The sequence below is a fragment of the Tachysurus fulvidraco genome, chromosome 11, assembly GCF_022655615.1.
Source record: "Tachysurus fulvidraco isolate hzauxx_2018 chromosome 11, HZAU_PFXX_2.0, whole genome shotgun sequence".
Classification (NCBI taxonomy): Eukaryota; Metazoa; Chordata; class Actinopteri; order Siluriformes; family Bagridae; genus Tachysurus; species Tachysurus fulvidraco.
The window spans coordinates 21,463,730-21,485,469 of record NC_062528.1 but is presented as its reverse complement, the minus strand read 5'-3'; the positions used below and the strand labels follow the sequence as shown (position 1 = coordinate 21,485,469).

Here is a 21,740-nt window from a genome sequence, read left to right as displayed (position 1 = left end):
TCAACAGCCACTTCCAGGACAGCGGAGACACCTGGCGCATGTGTCAGGACATACAGGCATTCACAAACTACAATACAGCTTCACCTTCATCTTTTGCATCAATGCAACATTTGTCAGACTGTATATTTATAATCACACCCTCCAGTGTCACCCATATGAGGGTGGTTTCCCCTTTGAGTCTGGTTCCTCTCAAGGTTTCTTCCTTTACCATCTAAATGAATTTTTCCTTGCCACTGCTGTCTGAGTTACCTCAGACTTGCTCATTGGGGATAAATACATACACATTGTGAACTAAATATATTTAATATTAATCTTGAATTTTGTATTCCATTAATCTTTATATTTTTATTTATGTTTATGTTCTGTAAAGCTGCTTTAAGACAATGTCAATTGTAAAAAGCTCTATACAAATAAACTTGAATTAAATTGAATTGAATTGAATGCCTCCATCCCACTGAATGACTTCTATGCTCGGTTTGAGGTGCAGAACAATGTAGCGGCAACCCTAACCCTAACCCTAAACCCTAACCCTAACCCAGGAAGACCATCCCTCCCCCAACGATCAGGTACTCTGTCTATCGACGGTCGACATGAGGAGAACTCTATGCAGAGTTAACCCACGGAAGGCTGTTGGACCAGCCAACATTCCTGGCAGGGTGCTCAGGGAATGCGCAGAACAGCTAGTGGATGTCTTCACTGACATCTTAAACATTTCCCTGAGCAGCGCTGTTGTTCCTACGTGCCTCAAGACAATTGTCCCCATCCCACAGAAATCTACAGTGTCCTGTAGATTTACATTCAGCACATCTGGTAGGGAGGCATCGCTATCACAAGCAAGTAAAACTGTCTTGTAGTTTGTGATCGCATGTAACCATAACCCTACATAAGCCTGACTCTTCCTGAAACTTGCACACTTTGCTTCTGACTCTCAAAAGAACTGTATGTGTGTGGATTTATCGCCTAAGTTCTCATGGATTATGTTCTTCCCTTCTCTTGTTTTGACTACACTTCATAAGGTAAACTGAGCTACCACATGCTACCACATGCTTTGTCTACTGAACGCTCCTCGCTTTTTCCACTGCTCTATTTCCTCTGAACTAGCTGCGTCATCAACAGACATTTCTCCTGGAGCTGACTCGGGCTTTTCTTCCTGCATGAGAGCCATTATATGACTGTCATCTTTCCCTGCCTTCTTTGCTACCTCATCTGCTGCAGCAATTCCTTTTGTTATCATTGTTCTATCCATGTTAAGTGCCCTGCACTTTACTATAGCTAACTTTTAGGCAACTGTATGACTGCCAGCAACTCTTAGGCAACTCTTAGGCAACTCATCTGCTCTCTGGGAAACACACTGTGTCCATATTGGCCCAAAAACATGACAAACCCTGTATGCATATGTTGAATCAGTGTAAATTGTGCATGGTTTTACTGACCCTAATTTGTAGGAAACTGACAGAGCTTTTATCCCTGCTAACTGTGCTGAGCACGGTTGTGGAACCGTTACCTCACTGACTGTACAGTACATATCTTCACTGACATCATACTCTATTAATGCATAGCCTGTCTTATTTCCTTCATGGGTGCGGTAACATGACCCATCCACAAAGAAAATCTGGCCATGATTTCATGAATTTTTCAGACTTTTGTGTATTACATCATACCCTGTACGTCATGCATTGGTTATAACAAATGGTTGACTTGTCAACAACGCATGAAACACGTGATTTAAATAGGGTCACTGGGTTCCCCATTGTGATCATTGAAGCCTTTTGATACGCAAATACAGCTGCTGATATTGCACAGTAACAGGATGGCATGCCATTTTCAATATTGTCTATGGCCGTGCTAAAATAGGCAATTGGTTGCTTCCCCATGCTTTGTTGCTGCTGCATCTATACAGCAGATGCAAACCCATCTCTCTCCGACACATGTAAGTGAAACATTATAAGCTTGCTATAGTCTGGACTAGCTAGCGCTGGGGCTGAATCTAGGGTACTTTTAAACATTTCAAATGCTGCCTGTGCCTCTGGTGTCCATGTCAGGTGTGTATTAGGCTTGGCCTAATATGCAGCTTTTATCATGTCTCTGAGTGGTTGTACTTTTAATGGGAAATCGTATATCCATGGTTGATTAAACCCTGCCATGCGCAGGAATGACAACATCTGCCACACAGTCTGAGGTTGTGGTGCATCTTGTATAGCCTTTACATGAGCTGGTAGTATTTTCTGAGTTGTTCCTTCGAGGATCATTCCCAAATATTCTATCTCTGGCAGAACTGTAACTTTTCTTTGCTAACCTTATGTCCATTTTTGGCCAAGGTTTCTAGCACTATCAACGAGTCCTGCAAACATTGTTCTCGTGTACTGAGGGACTTTAGTAATATCCTTGAGGTAAACGAGTGTAGGTGTACTGCTGTCTTCAATCTGTAAATGCAAACAGGTACTAAGAGACTGGGTGCAATGGAACACTAAAAAAGACTGAACACAAGTCAATTACTGTGTACCATTTTGTCCCTTCTGGAATGTTTGAGAGTAGAGTGTGTGGGATCTGGAACTACTAAGGACTCGGCCACCACCATCTGATTGATTTGTCGCAAATCATGGACCAGTCTCCATTTATCTGACCAGAAAAATTTGAGTGTTGCACTGACTTTTTGTGCCTCCACTAGCCCTTTTATTGTTGGCCCTATTACGCTTGCTGGGACAATGCATATTGCTTTTGATAGGGTAGTGCATTAGGCCTAATCTGTATCTTTGCTACCCCTGCTGACTTTACTAACGCTACATCTGTTGCATGTTTGGTCCAAAGCTGCTCTGGGACCCTTTTCAGTGCTTCTTCTTCCTCCTGCTCAGTTAAGTCCTCTTCATCTGTCACCTGTGGCATTTGTAACTCCATCTCAACCCTCACTTGCACTTTGTTTGTTGGCTCACTAATGCAGCTATCGCGATAACGTGAGAATTCCTTGGGCAGATAGTACGGCCGCATGCAGATCTGTTCTTTAATAGTGATGTGACCAGGTTTACACCATCTATTATTCACTAAAACTACCAGTCCCCCTCCCTTTCTCTTACCTCTCTCTATCGTTCTGTCTGTGTGCAGTAGTTGAAATCCATCCAGAGCCACGGTTGTATCCGGTGTTAGCTTAGTTAGCCATTAATCCATAAACAGCATGATGCTACACTCCCGGAATTCCCTCTGATGCCGGGTAAGAGCCACTAGCTCATCCATCTTGTCGGGTAAAGATCTCATATTTCCCATAACGATGGACGGGAGAGTCGGTCTGTAACGTCTCCTTTTCGTCTGACACAGAGCCCCAGCACATTTCCCCTGTTGTCTCCTTCTTAGCTTGCAGGGAATATCCATCTTGCAGGTCTTTCCAGAATGATGCAGGATTGTTAGCTGAAAACCTGCTTTTCAGCTGTGCAGAGCATCTTCTTTTGGCTATTTTGATCTCTTTTGTCATTAGGTTTAGGTTTATACAGGGCTTTGTCCTCCCCTCTGTAGGCATCTTTCTTGGCATGTCAACATTTTTTCAGTTTGGCTGTGAACCATGGCTTGCTGTTACTGAATTTGCAGAAGGTTTTGGTTTGCACACACACATGTCTTCACAAAAACTGATGTAAGATGTAACAGTGTCAGTCAGTTCATCCAGGCTGTCAGTTCCAGTCTCAAAGTGCAAAGATACTCCAATCAGTGCAGTCAAAACAGACTACAGTCTTGTAGTTCTGGCTTTGCCTCACTGGTCCATCTCTTCACTGTTTTGACTACAGGCTTAGCAGATTTTAGTTTCTGCCTGTATGTTGGAATAAGATGAACCAAGCATTGATCGGAGTCCAGCGTATAGAGGCTGAGTGAATGTGGTGTAGACTCTGTGGAGGAGCCTCATGGTGTCAGAGACGCTGTAGAAGGACAGAGTTCCTGCACTGTGATCCACATACACTCGTATTCTGGAGGATGATGGACCTCGGAGCTCAGTCTTAATGCTGTTGTGATAGAAAGAGACAGAGAAAGAAGAACACCACAGACTCCAGGACTGACTGTTATATCCGAACTAACAGTCATTACCTTTTACTTTCCTGCTGATCTCTTTATGTGACACTGATATGTCCACATCACTGCTCCACTCCACCTACCAGTAACAGCGTCCACACACACTCTCCTTACACAACACCTGAGCACAGGAGTCAAATCTCTCTGGATGATCAGAGTATCGCTGTCGTGTCTCACTCCGCGTCACCACTCTGTTCTTCTCAGACAGAATGAGTTCAAGATCTACTGTGTTTGGATCCAGAGTTAGATAATAATAAAGTGTTCACAGTTAATCACAGGATTTATAATAAGTGTGTGTGAGACACCTGTCTGTGTTTCCATCCTCCTAATGCTGCTCTATAAACATAGACTAGAATTTATCAATTATTTATCAGCTACAAATTTCTCCACAGATGTAAGATTTGTACTTTGTTTGTCTGCTAAATTGATCTTGATGTCATTATTTGTATTTTTAAGTGTATTCGTTTTTTAAGTACAAACAATGAGGCCATTGAAATGTCAAATTCATATTTCAAGATTAAAAAACTAAGAATAATTATTTAAATTAAATTACAGACTTTCTATTGATGGTTTCCAAAAAAGGGACATTTTACTATTAGGAAAACATTAGATTTTAAAAATATATTTCTTGTTTTACTACTCTTATGGCATACATATTGTCCGTGACGGGGTGGTAAAAAAAAGACTCCCTTGCCAGAATAAAATTGATAATATTATTAAGGATTTTGTGCCTGAGGTTGGAAAATATATTTTTTGGAGGATTAACATAATATTTAAAGTTGTAAGTAAAAAATAAAGTTTCTTCTTAATGAAAATGTGGACAATTGCAAAGTGAAATTTTCTGAAAATTTTCTGCAGTCTTGTTCCTGCTTACTTCTTATTTCTGCAGGGCTGCCAAGTGTCACGCATTGAGAGTGACAGTCATGCATTTGGGTCTTTTCTCACGCTCTCTCGCCACACATCGTATTTCTCACACAGAAAAACTTTTGTGAACAGGCCTTGGAGTGAAAGTCTCTCTACACTGAGGACAGCTGTAGAAAAGCTTCACATTTCCTACAAAGAGTAGGAAAAAGAAAGAAAGAGAGAGAGAGAAAGAGAGAGAGAGAGAAAGTAGGGGGAGAAAGAAAGAAAGAAGAAAGGAAAGAAAGAGAGAGAGAGTAGGAGAAAGAAAGAAAGAAAGAAAGAAAGAAAGAAAGAAAGAAAGAAAGAAAGAAAGAAAAAGTGAGAGAGAGAGAGAGAGAGAGAGAGAAAGAAAAAGCGAGAGTAGGAGAAAGAATGAAAGATAGAGAGAGAGAGAGAGAGAGAGAGAGAGAGAGAGAGAGAGAGAGAGAGAGAGAGTTTCTCTACACAGAACTTGATTTTGTGTGTTAATGTATGTTAGAAAAGGTTTTTATTCTTATTTTCTTACAAGATAAAGTGTAGCCTTACAACAGGACATTATTTATAATATGAACATCAGGATTCATTTTTCTTCACATTGTTCTTCACTGTTCTACATTCTACATTTTTCCTGTTTGTTGACATGACCGTCACTTTTATTTTGAAATCTGTAACCGGAAGTAGATGCCGCTTTTTGCTGCAGCGTTCAGTCGCTCTGTCACGGGTCAGTTTTACCGGCAGTTCAGAGACACGGAAACGGATGGAGAGAATTTCTATGTGCTTTAAGGTACCGAAAACATCCACACACACAAAACTAAGCGCTCTGATCGCAAACGGCGCGTTTTGTCTCATTAAATCCGCCATGTAAAACAATCCGACTTCACTAGTTAGCTGTCTAAGCTAGGACAATCCTGTCAGGTTAGCATGTTAGCATGTTTGCTAACTTCGATGGATTAGCATTAGAATTCAAAGTGCTTGTTTTTATTTGTCTTTTAAACGCAGAAACACGTTTTTGTTACAAAATAGCACACGATTATAGCTTGTAGTTTGTAAGAATAAACTATTCACTGATTTGTTCTCTGTTCTATATAACTATTTGCAGTTTATTACATTTAACTTAGATTATTTTTTGGTTTTAAATATTTAGGCAGAAACCTTCTTCTTCTTCTTCTTCTTCTTATTATTATTATTATTATTATTGTTTTTTATTATTATTAGTTTTATTATTTTTATTATCATTCTTACTATTATTATCATCATTATTTTATTATTATTTTTATTATTATTATTATTAGTAGTCTCATTATTATCATTATTATTATTATTATTAGTAGTAGTAGTCTCATTATTATTATTATTTATTGTTATTATTATCATTCTTACTATTATTATCATAATTATTTATATTATTATTATTAGTAGTAGTAGTAGTAGTACTTCTTATTATTGTTGTTGTTGTTGTTGTTGTTGTTTTAAGATGTAGTTCTTCTCATCAAATCTTGTTTTTTTTTTTTAATTTATTTTGAGATGTTTCATAAATCTTCATGTGCTCTACAGTATTAGGGCTGAGGAGTGTGTCGTTGTCTCTCCACAGTAACTGTACAGTTTAATTATAATTATATACAACTAATAACAGGTTCATGTTATAGATCAAACTTCTATAGACCTGTTTTTTGCACTTAAAAATGACCTGTGCTTTATTCTTTATCTGCACGTAGACTTGCATGGATTTGATTTCTGCTACAGAAAGCAGATTATTTTGAACATTATTAATGTTTTTTTATGTTTACTCCAGAAGTGTTTTGTGTGTTTGTGACGTTCAGGACGTGAGAGCAGTAGATGATGAGTTCACAGCAGTATCAGAGAACAGGACTGAACCCTGCACACACACCAGGGGTCCAAACCAAGACCACCACAGGTCAGTTAAACTGACACACACATACACATACACACACACACACACACACACCAGGGGTCCAAACCAAGACCACCACGGGTCAGTTAAACTGATACACACATACACACACACACACCAGGGGTCCAAACCAAGACCACCACAGGTCAGTTAAACTGACACACACATACACATACACATACACACACACACACACACACACACACACACCAGGGGTCCAAACCAAGACCACCACGGGTCAGTTAAACTGATACACACACATACATACATACACACACACACACACACACACACACACACACACACACACACACACACCATCACATATATCTATATATTTATATACAAACACACACCAAACCACACACACACACCACACACACACCACACACATAGCTACACACACATATACATACATACCTACACAAACACACACACCACACACCAATATATATATTTGTAGCTCATCTACTATCATTATTTGATTAATAAAGTAATAAATTAATGGAGAGATACGTGTCTACAGATTACTTATTATATTGAATGTATTATGTAGTTAAGTACCATATTTTATCCAGTAATTTCTTTTGCATTATTACTTTACTTTTAATATATAATAACTATTTCCATATTAAATCTGCAATTCCTGCATTGGTGACTGTCTGAGTTTTGCTGAATTTATTCAGGTCATGAGGACAGTGGGCGTGACTCTGGTCTCGCTTCTTCCTCCAGCGCCGCCGCTCCCCTCAGAGATGAAAAGCAGGAGCCGGTGGTGGTGCGACCGTACGGCCCGACGTCCTCTGCCTCTCCGTTACTTCCTCAGCACATCCCTGTCACCTTCACCGAAGGACCAAACAAGGTACAGGTAGTACATCACCATCACACTGTTAACGTGAGGTTACCATCGTTTTCTGCCCTTCTTTTATATCCGTGGTTTCTTCTTTTTCTTGCTTTTAGACTGCACTGAAGACTCCTATACCTAGCCGTATAATTGCCCCAGCTCCAGCTCAGGGGCATCTCACCCTGCCCCACAAAGTGCCCGGGCACATCACAGTCACCATGGAGAGCGCCATGCCGCAGGCACCTGGGATCCCAGTGGCCACCATCAGCGGACAGCAGGTGAAGAGGTCTTTTATTCATGCACGATACAGACGTAAGGCTCATTCCGTATGCCTCATAGTGTATAATCTAATACTACGCTAGGGTCACACTGGGAATCTGAACCGCATCACCAGGCTGCAGATTATCCACGGTGGGACTCCGGCACTGATCGGCTCCTCGGCCACGCCGCAACATCAGTTTCCCTCACATTTACCTAGAGGTCAGTAGGAGAAACATCATCAAGACATACAATAAAACTCTATAAAGCTGCTTGTTTTGTATTTGTTAGTAAATCTGCATTTATTATTATTATTATTATTATTATATGAAACTAATAGTGTATTATAACGAGCGCAAAAAAAACCCCCAGAGCTGCTGTTATTGGGCCTTTTTACACCTGGTCACTTCATGTGTTGTCTCTGATCCGATAACTATCTGATTTGTTAAAACTGTTCCATTTACATCAGGCCACATAAAAGCGTCTCAGCGAATCGGATAACGATCCGATCTTTCTGCTCTCGCTCAAATTGCTAATATATTTGACCTCATTTCCGGGGTAATTGAAATGGAACACGCTTTGGTGTGTGCGGTTTTCAGAACGCAATCAAAAAGAAGAAGAAAAAACTTGTTACGGCGGTTATGTTACAAAAAACAGAGTTTACATTTATTTGTTTCTGGCAACGCACGACTCATGAGTCACCTGCGAGTGACGTAATTCCGTTTGGGAGGAGTATAGCGCTGACGTATGTGGCTTGAACAACCACATGCATTTACACCTGTCCAGTTTCATCTGAAACGCGTCCCAGACCACCTCCTGAAGGGGTTTGAGCGATCGGATTTATATCCGTCTCGAAAACGTTTCAGAGGGCATTTAGACCTGGTCTTTTTACCATCGGGTAGCTAACTGATCACAGAAAATGCAGGAAGTAACCAAGTGTAAAAAGCCCCATAATAAACTAATCAACAACTTCTGACCAGTCAGAATCAATCGTGTCTATAAAACAGTATATTTAATACCAAACTCACTAAAGTAAGTAAGGAGGAAAGAAACTAAGAAGGAATTTTCCACATTCTGTAGGAAATAGATACGATGATATTATTATTATATGTGATGGAGGTGCCAGCTTTAGCATGTAGACGTGTAAGAATATTTCTTCCTGCACTTTATTAACCCTGTGTATGTGTTGGTGTCAACTGAAGGAGCTGCAGCCGCTGCTGTGATGTCCAGTTCAAAGGGAGCGACCGTGTTGAGACCGGCGTCAGGACCGAATACCGCAGCGGGACAGCCGACGGTGCAACACATCATCCATCAGCCCATTCAGGTGTCTCCTCACATTCGCATCTGGCCAGTGTGTTAAGAGTTAGTGCATCCGTCTGCTGTCTTTCCTTACCAATAGTCGATCAAAAACAGTTTGCCGTACGGAGATATTTATTCAATGAGAATGTTCGGAAGGATCGTCGTCTGTGGTAAAGCCGCAGCTTCAGGGTGGTCACAGTAACTCCACCCTAGTGTTGATTATCTGTCTCTAACCGTGCGACTGTGTTTGACTGGTCTGTGTCTGTCTTACAGTCACGTCCGATAGCCACCACGTCCACAGCGGTCTTACCCACAGTCATGGCTCCGGTGGCAGCCACCAGGCCTCAGTCTCCCGTTATCAGCACGGTGACGGCTCACACAGGGGAATTAGTGCACGGGTAAGAGCACGAATAACTCCACAGTTCACACCTTTACACCTTCACCTGCACTCATCTCAGGATTTGTGTTTAATTACCGTCTTTTTTATCTTAATCAGGCGCTCAGCTATCACCCTCCACCCTCCTGCTGCTACCCTGAACATCCAGCGGGTTCCTCACACCCGGGACACGAACCCACGCATCACGCTTCCATCCCACCCAGCTATCGGCACTCAGAAGCCACTCATGGCTCACTCCATGGCGCAGGTATTTTTTTTCCGTAAATACAAAACGTCTTCTTTTCACTTTAAATGTAACATTAAATAAAAAAAAATAAACATCTACACCTCGTTGTTCAGAAATCGATCTTTAGCACCGTGACGCCTGTCGCTGCGGCAACCGTCGCCCCAATCCTGGCCACCAACACGGTTCCTTCAACAACAACTACAGGTACAAGAAGCCTGAAAGCACAACATCAGACACGGTCACGTTACAACCCCCAGTCATCACGCACATAGTGTTAATGTGACTTCATGTGTCTTTCTTCCTTTCTGTTTCTCTCTCCAAACTGTTCCCTGTTTTTATTGGCTTCTTTTCTTTCCTCTCGTCTCTTCCCACTGCATGTTGCAGGCTCTGTGACGCAGGTATCCAACAGTAACATCGTAACCGTGACCGTGGCCTCTCATTCCACTCACGCCACTGCAGCGACCACCTCCACCATCCCCGTGGGTAAGACGTCTCCCAGATGTTTATCTGCTATCACGTTCACAAGCATTCACTACTTTTCCTTTCTCTCTTCCTTATTTATTTACTTCAGTCTCTTAACTTACGGAGCATCGATTATCATCTGAATCTGTGTCATTGATCATGGATTTTTTTTTTGTGTTAATAACAATACAAATTATACAATATCGTTATCATACAGCTCTAATGCCTGAGTGTGTGTGTGTGTGTGAGAGAGAGAGAGAGAGAGAGAGAGTGTGTGTGTGTTTGTGTCAGAGAGTGTGTGTGTGTGTGTGTCAGAGAGAGAGAGAGAGAGAGAGTGTGTGTGTCTCAGAGAGAGAGTGTGAGTGTGTGTGTCTCAGAGAGAGAGTGTGAGTGTGTGTGTCTCAGAGAGAGAGTGTGTGTGAGTGTGTGTGTGTGTGTGTCAGAGAGTGAGTGTGTGTGTCAGAGAGTGAGTGTGTGTGTCAGAGAGAGAGTGAGTGTGTGTGTCAGAGAGAGAGTGTGTGTGTGTGTCAGAGAGAGAGTGTGTGTGTGTGTCAGAGAGAGAGTGAGTGTGTGTGTCAGAGAGAGAGTGAGTGTGTGTGTCAGAGAGAGAGTGAGTGTGTGTGTCAGAGAGAGAGTGAGTGTGTGTCAGAGAGAGAGTGAGTGTGTGTGTCAGAGAGAGAGTGAGTGTGTGTGTCAGAGAGAGAGTGTGTGTGTGTCGGAGAGAGTGTGTGTGTGTGTGTGTTGGAGAGAGTGTGTGTGTGTGTGTGTCAGAGAGAGTGTGTGTTTCAGAGAGAGAGTGTATGTTAATAACAATACAAATAAAAGGATGTAGTTATACAGCTGTAACGCTGTGGTTATATTCCCTGTGCTGTAGCGAAGGTGGTGCCCCAGCCGATCACACACACCTCTCCTCGCATCCAGTCTGAGTTTAGTGGAGAAAGAGGGAACCTCATCCCCATCTCAGCCCATCGCGCGTCTCCTAATCCTGCTGCTGCTATGGAGAACCGCAGCGATGCCAGGTACGCACTCAGAACCCTAGATGGGGCCTTCCAGGTGCTAATATTGTGTGTGTAGTTACTGTGTGTAGTTACTGTGTGTGTGTGTGTGTGTGTGTGTGTGTGGGTGTGTGTTTCCACAGGCAGTCTGTTCCTATGCAGTTTCAGTACTTTCTGCCAGCCTACCAATCAGCTTCTTACCCTCTGACACACACCTACACACCCATCACCAGCTCCGTGTCGAACATGCGCCCGTTTCCAGGTAACACGCATCTTCAATCAGAGGCCACGCCCCCCTTTTTTTTTTCACGCCATGGCAGAAACGTTTTCAGAGGAACGGATGTGTGTTTTAAAATTGTTTAGTAGACGCCGCTCGTAATCCCTCAGGTGTTCATAAGACACGTGTGTGTGTTACAGTGACGGCTCAGGCACCCTCTGCTGCTCAGCCCGGCATGGGCATGGCCTCCGCCGTCCATCTAAACTCCATGCAGCTGATGACGGTGGACCGCATCACGCAAATCAACACTCAGAACATGCAGCCAGCGGCCGTGGCGGCACAAGGAGGCCAAAATGCAGCCATTGCCGCTCAGGGTCTTCACCCCAACACCCCCATTACACCGCAGAGCATCCAGGCTGCTCCCATCAACCCCCAACAAAACCCAAGTGAGGCCAAGACTTCAGGTTAGAAGTCGGGCACGGATATCAGACGAGACCTGTCCGCTTATCGTACCCGTCTTACCGTGAAATATCTTTTGTGTCCTCAGTGGTGCTGGCTGACGGCTCAGCTCTGGTCGCCAACGCCATCAACAGCACCTTTAACTCCAATCAGCCTGTTGCCACGGTAACTCAGGCACACTCACAGGGAGGTGGATCAGGTACGCCAACACTGGTTTCGTCTCCTCGACCCAGCATCCTCCGCAAAAAACCCACCATCGATGGGTGAGTCTCAAATCCACGTACTGTAGACGTCAGCTTACACACGACAACACAAACAGGAATAAAATAAATAAACACAACATTAAAGTGTAGTTTGTAGTTATTTATTTATTTATTTTTATATAGGTTTTACATACTTCCTTTTTTTTTTAATAGCTGTTAACAATTTATTAAAACAAATCAATATTTATTTTTATTACTAATATTATACACATATTAATGTATCACACAATCTATACGTTTTTTTTGTTTTGCATTGTAAAATTTTTACCTATATAATGAAATGAGAGCCGAGCGTAAAGCATCGTGAAGTTTTGACACACGCCATGACGCGTTTACCAGGAGTAGGAGTGTAAAGATGTGTTTGAGAAACAAACTTCAGGTCATTTGTAGCTCACCAGGTCATTGTGAAACATGTATATGATCTTTAAGCCGCCTTAAAGACCTCGTAAAAATGACGTGTCTTCATCTTTGTGGTTTTAACACCGACATACGAGTGTCAGGTGTGAAAGTACCATCACCTTGAACCCGCTACCTTTCACACCTTTCATACTGTGTTTGTGTGTGTGTGTGTGTGTGTGTGTGTGTGTGTGTGTGTAGCACCGCTGTGAGGAAGAATCTGATGGTAACTCAGCTCTGTGACTCTGTCAGGATGGATGGAGGTCTGAGGAGCGCTGCAGGATCACCACGACCCTCTGGGTACTGTACATCTCACCCCCACCTCCCTCTCACGTTCAAATCCACATTCATTTACTTTCATGTTTCAGTGTTTTTTTTTGTTTCTTTGTTTTCTCTCTACTCGTTGATTGCTTTCTATATATATATATCCTCAAATCCGTGTGTCTCCTCTTGTGTGTTAGAGTAAAACCCAAATCCGAGGTGCTCATGGGATTGGCTCCTCCTGTCAGTGCCGCAGTGGACGCTATTTCAGGACAAAGCGGAGAGCAGATCGTAGCCCCGCCTCCTTCTCAAATCCCCGCTCAGCCCGTCTCCGCCCTCCTCACGTCAGTCACACCACCTTCTCAGCCCGTCCCTGCTGCCATGGCAGTGACTCCACCCATCCCTTCGATGGCCAATGTAGTGGCTCCGCCTTCTCACCCAGCAGCCAGTAGTACCGCAGCTTGTGCAGTTAGCTCAAACTTTCCAGAAGTTAAGCAGGAGGCGGTGCCCATGGACACCTCAAAACCAGGTAGCATGGGTGAAATAATAATAATAATAATAATAATAATGTTAATTATAATAAATGCTGCTGAGAACTTTTAGAACTTATTATGGGAACTCCAGCTGCATTCCCAGCATGACCTGCTATTCCTACTGCCCTTGTTCTTCATCAGTGGCTCCAGCGCCACCTAGCGTCAATCCCACCCTGTCGGTGCCATCTGCAGATCTCACGCCTGGAGCTTCACCCAGAAAAAAGCCCCGGAAGCAGCAGCACGTCATCTCCACCGAGGAGAGCGAGATGATGGAGACCAACAGCACAGACGAGGAAAAACCTCCAGCCAAACCCGTCAGTCACCGTCTGGAGAAACGCAAATCGCCTCCTAAAGAGTACATCGGTCAGTCGGCAACCAGCAAAAACACACAGATAGATTCACATGTCTGTAATAAAGCAACAAGAATTTCATGTAAACAACCCCGAAGTTAGCATTTTCCTGTAACATCACATCCCCAAGTGTTTTATTTCACCTCTAAAGTCGTGGCCTAATAGTTAGAGAGTCTGACTCCTAACCTTAAGGTTGTGGGTTCGAGTCTCAGGCCGGCCACGACTGAGGTGCCCTTGAGCAAGGCACCGAACCCCCCAACTGCCCCCGGGTGCCGCAGCATAAATGGCTGCCCACTGCTCCGGGTGTGTGTTCACGGTGTGTGTGTGTGTTCACTGCTGTGTGTGTGTGTGTGTTCACTGCTGTGTGTGTGCACTTTGGATGCACTTAGCCGTATGTCACGTCACTTATAATTTATTCAGAAACAACACACAATTCTGTTTGTTTGTTTGTTTGTTTATTTATTTATTTATTTATTTAACTCATTCAAACATTTAATGCTATGGAACATTTTTGTTACGTTAAAACGGGAACAAACAAGCTTCTGTGTGTTATGGAAAACGATTAAAGATATTTCGTGGTGTTGTGACATTTATCTCGTGTGTGTGTGTAGACGAGGAGGGCGTGCGGTACGTTCCCGTCCGAATCCGTCCTCCGGTCACTCTCCTGCGCCATTACCGGAACCCCTGGAAAGCTGCTTATCATCATTTCCAGAGATACAGCGAAGTCCGGGTCAAAGGTCAGACCACACCGCAGATACACGCTGCTGATATAACTAGCAGTTATAACACGTTATAAGTGTCGTTTAAAAAAACAACTGTTTTTTTTTTGTTTTTGTTGTTGCTCAGAGGATAAAAAAGGAAATCTTCAGGACGTGGCCAATCAGAAAGGGGTCGTGTGTCGAGCTCAAGGCTGGAAGATCCATCTGTGTGCAGCTCAGCTGGTGCAGCTGGTAAGAAACTGGAGTTTGGGCCAAAAGTAAAACAATAACGGAGGACAAAGTGACTGATTTGTTTAGGGAGAGAATATGAGAATATTTCAATAACCCAACATCTTTATTTCATCCGTAATTATTTATAGTGAAATGTCTAGTCTAGAGAGAGCTGTGTTGGTTAGTTATCCCAAAGGTATTATCATTACTGTGTGGGTGAAAGCAGACAAATTTCTCTTTTCTTTGAGTGTGTGTGCCCTGTGATGGGTCGGCACTCCGTCCAGGGTGTATCCTGCCTCGATGCCCGATGACACCTGAGATAGGCACAGGCTCCCCGTGACCCGAGAAGTTCGGATAAGCGGTAGAGAATGAGTGAACGACCATTAGTCATTAATCAGTATTTTATTAGTGTGATTTGGCGTCTTCACTCCAAACGAACCGGTGCGTGTTTGTTATTCTGCTCTTCTGTCCTTAACCCGTGTGTTGAGACCCTTGCCGTGTTTTGTTTTTGTCTGTCGTCTAGACGAATCTGGAGCACGACGTCTACAGCCGTTTGACGAGTCTGCAGGAGGGAATCGCCCCCAAGAAAAAAGCGTCAGCAGACGACGATCTGCACCGCATCAGCGAGCTCATACAGGTGACCAAGAAAAAACACAACCTGTTTATTAAATCCATCCTATCAGGCTCGAAGCCTATTTCAGCTGATATCAATCACACCAGTGACACCAGCCAATCACAGACTGAGCACTTTAAGTGTCGCTGCGCCAATCATGTGGCAGCAGCACAATGCAGATGTAGGTCCAGAGCTTTGGTTCATGTTCATATCAAACATCAGACTGAAGAGCAAGTCTGATCTCTGTGACTAACTGTGGCATGGTGATTGGTTTATCAGAAGAGTTTACACACACAACAGCCTCTAGGGTTTACACAGAATGATTCAAAAACCTTAAAGCGTCGATAGAGACACAGTTCAGTTCTGCTTTATTGATTATAGAGATCAGAGGAGAAGGAAGGATAGGATTGCTGAAGAAGGAATATACAGTAACTCGTATTACTCTTTACATCTGAGGTGAGCAGAAAAATATCTCAGAAAGCACAAAGCATCAAACCTTTAAAAGGATGAGCTACAACTCATCAGGTTCCTCTCCTGACAGCCCTGGGCACAGAGCCACCCAAACTGGTCTATAACCAGACTTTGTCGTTCCTGTTAAGTTTAAACCAACTCATCTGGCATCAATATGAACATTAAAGGTGGGGTCTCCGATATTTGAGAACTGCTTCAGAAAACTGTGTTCGGCCACCAAACAAAACAAAAATCAAAACAAACGTGTAGCCAATGAGCAGAAAGGGGCATGTCTTGTCAATATGGGTGGAGAGAGAGTTCAGTGCGCATATTCACGTTACTACGCAAATAACACCTCTTTTCTAATGTAGTAATGTAGAGAGGCAGCTACAACCGCGTTTTGTGTAGTAACAGCGTTTAGCTCAGGAGTTATTGACTCGGGAAACTCCAACCTGTGAATATGTGGCCAACTTCCTGCTCCTTCAGTTCTCTCCAGCGCTGGAAAGCTGATCCTATATTAACACGTCCTACTTCTTGTCCTTATCGTAAGTCTTTCTTCTCTTTCTTTCTTTGTTTTTATCCTCCGTGTCAATGTTAAAACCGCTTTCTGCTAATGTCACACATGCGCACTGAACACTCTCTCCGCCCATATTGACAAGACACGCCCCTTTCTGCTCATTGGCTACACGTTTGTTTTCTGAAGCATTTCTCAAATATCGGAGACCCCACCTTTAAGTGGTGTCCTGGTTTTATAAGACTTTCTACTTGCAATTTTTAACCAGACAGTAAGATGATTTTCAAGATGTCTGTGTATCACTAGTCAGGTCCTGCTGAGAAACCATGGCAACCAGGTGTGACAACCAACACGGAGATGTGTTAACCTGCTGGACACATAGTGAGAGTTGTGATCGTTTCTCTGCAGGGTAACATGCAGCGCTGTAAGCTGGTGATGGATCAGATCACGGAGGCTCGCGAGGCCATGATGAAAGTGCTGGACCACAGAGAGCGAGTCCTCAAACTCCTTAACAAGAACAGCAACACCAAGAAGCTCCACAAGCTCCATAAACGCAAAGACAGAGCATGACGCAGCATCACACACACACACACACACACACACATCCGGCCCGGTGTTGGAGGTGAAGGACGAACAGATTCACCACAATAATCCCACAGGAACGTGTTAAAACCGGGAGAAGCTTGACGGAGCTGGACAGAGTTAGCATTAATATTTGCAGTATAAAAGCCTTACCTCCACTACAGAACGCACACACGAGGGACAATCTGAGTTACACTGCAATATACCTACACTAGGGGCGGAGTCACTAAGGACGCTGAAAAATACATCCATAATTATTTAGTCTCATTAAACTATTATTCAGTAAAAATAAAAAATAAAAACTATTATAGGAAGATACTTGAAGACATTTTGAAAATATACTATACGTGTCATAATAATCCTACACTATTAAAAGTTCCATATTAAAAAGAACAGTTATTATTTATGGTCTAATTAAAAGAAATATTAGCAACACAATGTTCCCTTTATCCCCAAACTCCTACCTTTTAGACCGCTGCTAGAAAACCAGGTGAAAAAAAGAGTCATTTGGCTTCGATGTTTTCCTCTGCATTTATTTTTTTTTTAGATGTTCTCTCGGTCTGTTTGGGACTCACCTCCCCGAAGCCGGGTGTGTGTGATCTATATAAGCTTCCTTTATCTGTTGGTAACTTTAACAAAGTCATTCAAGGGTGGACAAATCACGAACTCGCCAGGAAAGTGGACGCTCTGTCGTGCTTCAGTCACACAGTGTAGACGTCCAGGCTAAAGCACCGTGTCTAAGTTAACAAGTTAATTGTTGTGGTTACGGGGTGCACGGTGGCTTAGTGGTTAGCACATTCGCCTCAAAAATCCAGGGTCGGGGGTTCGATTCCCACCTCCGCCTTGTGTGTGTGGAGTTTGCATGTTCTCCCCATGCCTCGGGGGTTTCCTCCGGGTACTCCGGTTTCCTCCCCCGGTCCAAAGACATGCATGGTAGGTTGATTGGCATCTCTGGAAAATTGTCTGTAGTGTGTGAGTGTGTGTGAGTGAATGAGAGTGTGTGTGTGCCCTGTGATGGGTTGGCACTCCGTCCAGGGTGTATCCTGCCTCAATGCCCGATGACGCCTGAGATAGGCACTTAGTGATCGTTCAGTTACAAGAGCATCGGTGAGATCAGACTCTGATGTCGGGACGTTGAGGAGACTCCAGTTCCAGTTTTTTCCAGTGGGGTTGAGTCAGAGTCGGGGCTCTGAAGGACACTAGAGTTCTTAAGTCCAACCTTCATCTCCACACCTTCATGCCTTCACAGAGCTGCTTTGTGCACAGAGACATTGTCATGATGGAAAGAGTTTAGTTTTTAGTGATGTGAAGCTTTAATGCTTCAGTGAACAGAGATGTTCTTACATACGCTTGTGTGCTTCCAACGGTTTTTAGAACGACCCGTATGCATGCGACGGTCAGGGGTGCACATACTTATAGCCATATAGTGTATCTATTAATAAAGTTGTATTTTGTAAAGTCAGTAGCTACTTGTGTGGAGATAATTACATCATTTGTTCCTCTAATAACAGAGTTGGTTTAACAGGAACAGATGATGCAATAATGTCCAGACAAGTTGGTATTGACTTCAAATACCAAAAAGATCAGATCATTGGAATGAGACGGCTTAGATATGACCTCCCAGGCTGCGGATTTGTCCACCCTATCAGTCGATTTCATTTGGATGAAGTGGGACATTGTGTGTATTTCTTTTCTCTTTTATATTTTTGGCTGTTTCTGTAATAAAGTTAACGCATATATTTAATACAGAAATAGATTTACGAATCCATCCAGCCACTCGTACGTGCCGATAACAACCGAGTCGCTCGCTCGGCGACACGGAAGCATTGACGATGCTCTCAAAAAAAAAACCAAAAAAAAAACAAACAAATCGATAGTGTCATGTTGTGTAAATTATCAATATATCAATATTCTATTTATCGTATCGTCATAGCAGAAAGAAATGGTTCTACTTTATAGACAAGCTTCAAATCAGCTGCACTGTGTCTAGAGTCACAGAGTCACTCTTCATACCCTACAGGGATATTAATACACTGTCCTGTCCCATCGCGCACAGCAGAACGTAAGGGGGCGGGGCTCCGTTAACGACGTACCTACTTCGAATCATTAGTCGTATGTTGTTGTTAATTCCACGGTCGTGTTATACACTTTTTAAGCATCTGGTCCTCCAGACGAGACAGAAACAAAACGCAAGCAGTCCACAGAACGTCTGTTATTTCCCGGTCCTCGTTAACATCGCTTCCTTGCACGACAGCCAATCTATGCGACGTTCTTTTCTTAATGTAAAGTTCTCTTGTTTAGGACATACACTGTGAGAATCAAGGCACAAAAGTGCCGTGATTTAATCCCCTGTCCGGGCGTCTTGTGTTTTCTGTGACCCGCCGTAGGAATAAATGATGCGAGCGATAAATGAAGGCGTGTGCCGATACCGAGCAGGAAATTCTAACGCCTTTACAACATCGAGATTTATTTCCAATTCAGTTTAAAGACGGTTCTGTTCGCCGTTTCCTCAAAGCACCGATCTTTACGATCCTCTGAAGTCTGAAGGTCAGCTGTCTGCATTTTGGCGAGCTTGCTCCTTGAAAATGACGAAGGGACTCCGAGAAGATATCAGAGCGTCTGCGATGTCGCTGTGTATCGCGATCACGCCTCGTTGAAGCCGGTCGTCGGCACATGCCTTCTGGAGCGCGGTAAAAAAACGCTCGCTAGACTTCCAGCTTTAAACATCTGCGTCAATGATCCTACAAACCTGATCTCTATAAACAGCGTCTGTAAGAACACAAGGGGAAAAATGTCCTGGATGTAAAACTCCGAAGTCAAAGTGCTGAAGATGTGTAGCCATGATTCATACAACAACAAAATAATAATAATAATAATAATAATAATAATAATAATAATCAGGAAAGACTTGAGCTACTGTTTATTGTTCAGTTGTTCATTTAGTTTCTGCATTATATAGCTGTGCATTGGAAATATGTATAATATATGTAATGATGCCCAAGAAACATGCCCTGAGACGTCCGTTCTTTTAAACACACACACACACACACACACACACACACACACACACACACACACACACACAGACGTTGTACATAGAGATCAGGTTTTAAAGCTACAGTGTATGAAGCACTATTTGAACCTGGGCCTGTGCAGTATTTTTTCCCACAATGCATTGCGTGAAAAAGCAGGGTTATCTTCCTGTGTGCCTCGTCACTGTCGTTACGTCCTCACTTTCACTGTGCTCACTCACGAACCTTCTCCTTAAAGGAGATACTGTCGACAGAACAACGCGTTTTCTGCCTTAGCTAATCTCTATTCTAATCATGCCCAAATATCGATATGAGTTTTATGATGAGGAAATAAGGAGTGTGTGAGTGTATTGAACGGTGCATGTGAGTGTGTTCACGTCCATACGGTTACAGACATTTGCTTTAAAAATGTGATTGTTTTTTTTTGTTTGTTTGTTGTTGTTTTTTGCATTCTATAATAAACTGACAAGCTTGTGTTGTTGTCTTAAGTACTTTTTATTGGTAATTAATTTATTCTTAAATTCGTTCCTCAGTGCCGCGTATCGCTCGGCTCTCCTGCTCTGTTTCTTATAGCATCAGGGATGTCATTCAGCGGAGGCCGTCTGCCAGACGCCGTACCTCGATACGCCTCCAGTCAGCAGGAGCAGCTGAACCTGCTGAAGGCTACAAGCTCATTAACACACTGTACTGAACATCTACAAAGTGACCAACAAGGTCAAAGTGTCAAACATTTATGGAATAAAAAAAACTCATGTCCTGAAGTGATTTATTTCCCTTATTCCTGCTGTCAGTTATGTCACGGGGAGCCTGTGCCTATCTCAGGCGTCATCGGGCATCGAGGCAGGATACACCCTGGACGGAGTGCCAACCCATCACAGGGCACACACACACTCTCATCCACTCACACACACACTCACACACTACGGACAATTTTCCAGAGATGCCAATCAACCTAACATGCATGTCTTTGGACCGGGGGAGGAAACCCCCGAGGCACGGGGAGAACATGCAAACTCCACACACACAAGGCAGAGGCGGGAATCGAACCCCCAACCCTGGAGGTGTGAGGCGAACATGCTAACCACTAAGCCTGTTTTCTTTTTCCTTATTTAAAAATATTAACGCAAAAACACCGGAGACTCCTGACACTGGAGACTCATTCCATACCTGTTAAGCCTCTCCTTACAGAAGACGCCACCTCGGCACCCTCCTGTATGAGTTGTTGATATGGAAACAATAACATAAACACAATAGGTCGGTTAATCACGTGAAATCCGACCGCACTACCGAAGATGTGCTGTAATAAAGCCTTCCTTTGAGATCAGTGTAGATCAAGTGGTTTAAGTGTGTTTTATAAATTATATACAGTACACACATCTGTATCTTCAGGAGGAAGCGAGGGCTTCCAGATAAGAGCTGTATCTCAGGGAGTGTCCTGTCTTGGTAATGTTCTCTTATGTAAATCATCGTCACACAGTGACTTCTGGTTTATTGGCTTACAGAAACTGGTTTCCGAAGAAAATCACCACGGAGATGGTGATTTTTTTTTATTATTCATTTGTATTTCAATAAGAACGTAATTCAGAGGAAAGATGAAATCATGGGAATTTTTGAGCTTTTGATATATGGGGTGGGCAAATAAATAAATAAATAAATAAATAAATAAATATGTTCTGAAATCCTTCTCGACTGCCTGGATTTAATTGCCCTTGTGTTTCTGAGCTTTACAGCTTTATAGTTTTATGCCCCAGCCCGATGTATTCCCGGGTCCAAAGTGCCACCTCCCTGCTGTGATATGTCATCTTAACACTCAGGGTTC

General features: G+C 43.1%; 2 protein-coding genes across 5 annotated transcripts in view; both read left to right on the top strand.

The window, feature by feature from the left end:
- Nucleotides 1-21,740, top strand: part of LOC113645130 (tripartite motif-containing protein 16-like) — a 664,889-nt gene that overhangs the window by 161,267 nt on the left and 481,882 nt on the right. The gene's annotated exons all lie outside the window — the stretch shown is intronic.
- Nucleotides 5,568-20,395, top strand: sap130b (Sin3A-associated protein b). Of its 4 annotated transcripts, none has more exons than XM_047820355.1 (21): nt 5,568-5,716; nt 6,753-6,847; nt 7,531-7,703; nt 7,802-7,963; nt 8,048-8,165; nt 9,146-9,267; nt 9,516-9,640; nt 9,739-9,886; nt 9,979-10,069; nt 10,250-10,348; nt 11,202-11,346; nt 11,466-11,584; nt 11,740-11,985; nt 12,087-12,261; nt 12,859-12,957; nt 13,119-13,447; nt 13,593-13,814; nt 14,413-14,538; nt 14,648-14,751; nt 15,254-15,367; nt 16,716-20,395. In XM_047820355.1, the coding sequence occupies exons 2-21, from the start codon at nt 6,769-6,771 to the stop codon at nt 16,875-16,877; spliced, it is 2,958 nt and encodes a 985-aa protein (XP_047676311.1). In that variant the 5' UTR covers nt 5,568-5,716; nt 6,753-6,768; the 3' UTR covers nt 16,878-20,395. The 4 variants fall into 4 exon arrangements, with proteins under 4 accessions (XP_047676311.1, XP_047676312.1, XP_027006339.2 ...); XM_047820356.1 differs by having other exon boundaries at nt 11,740-12,003; nt 13,644-13,814; XM_027150538.2 differs by having other exon boundaries at nt 11,740-12,003.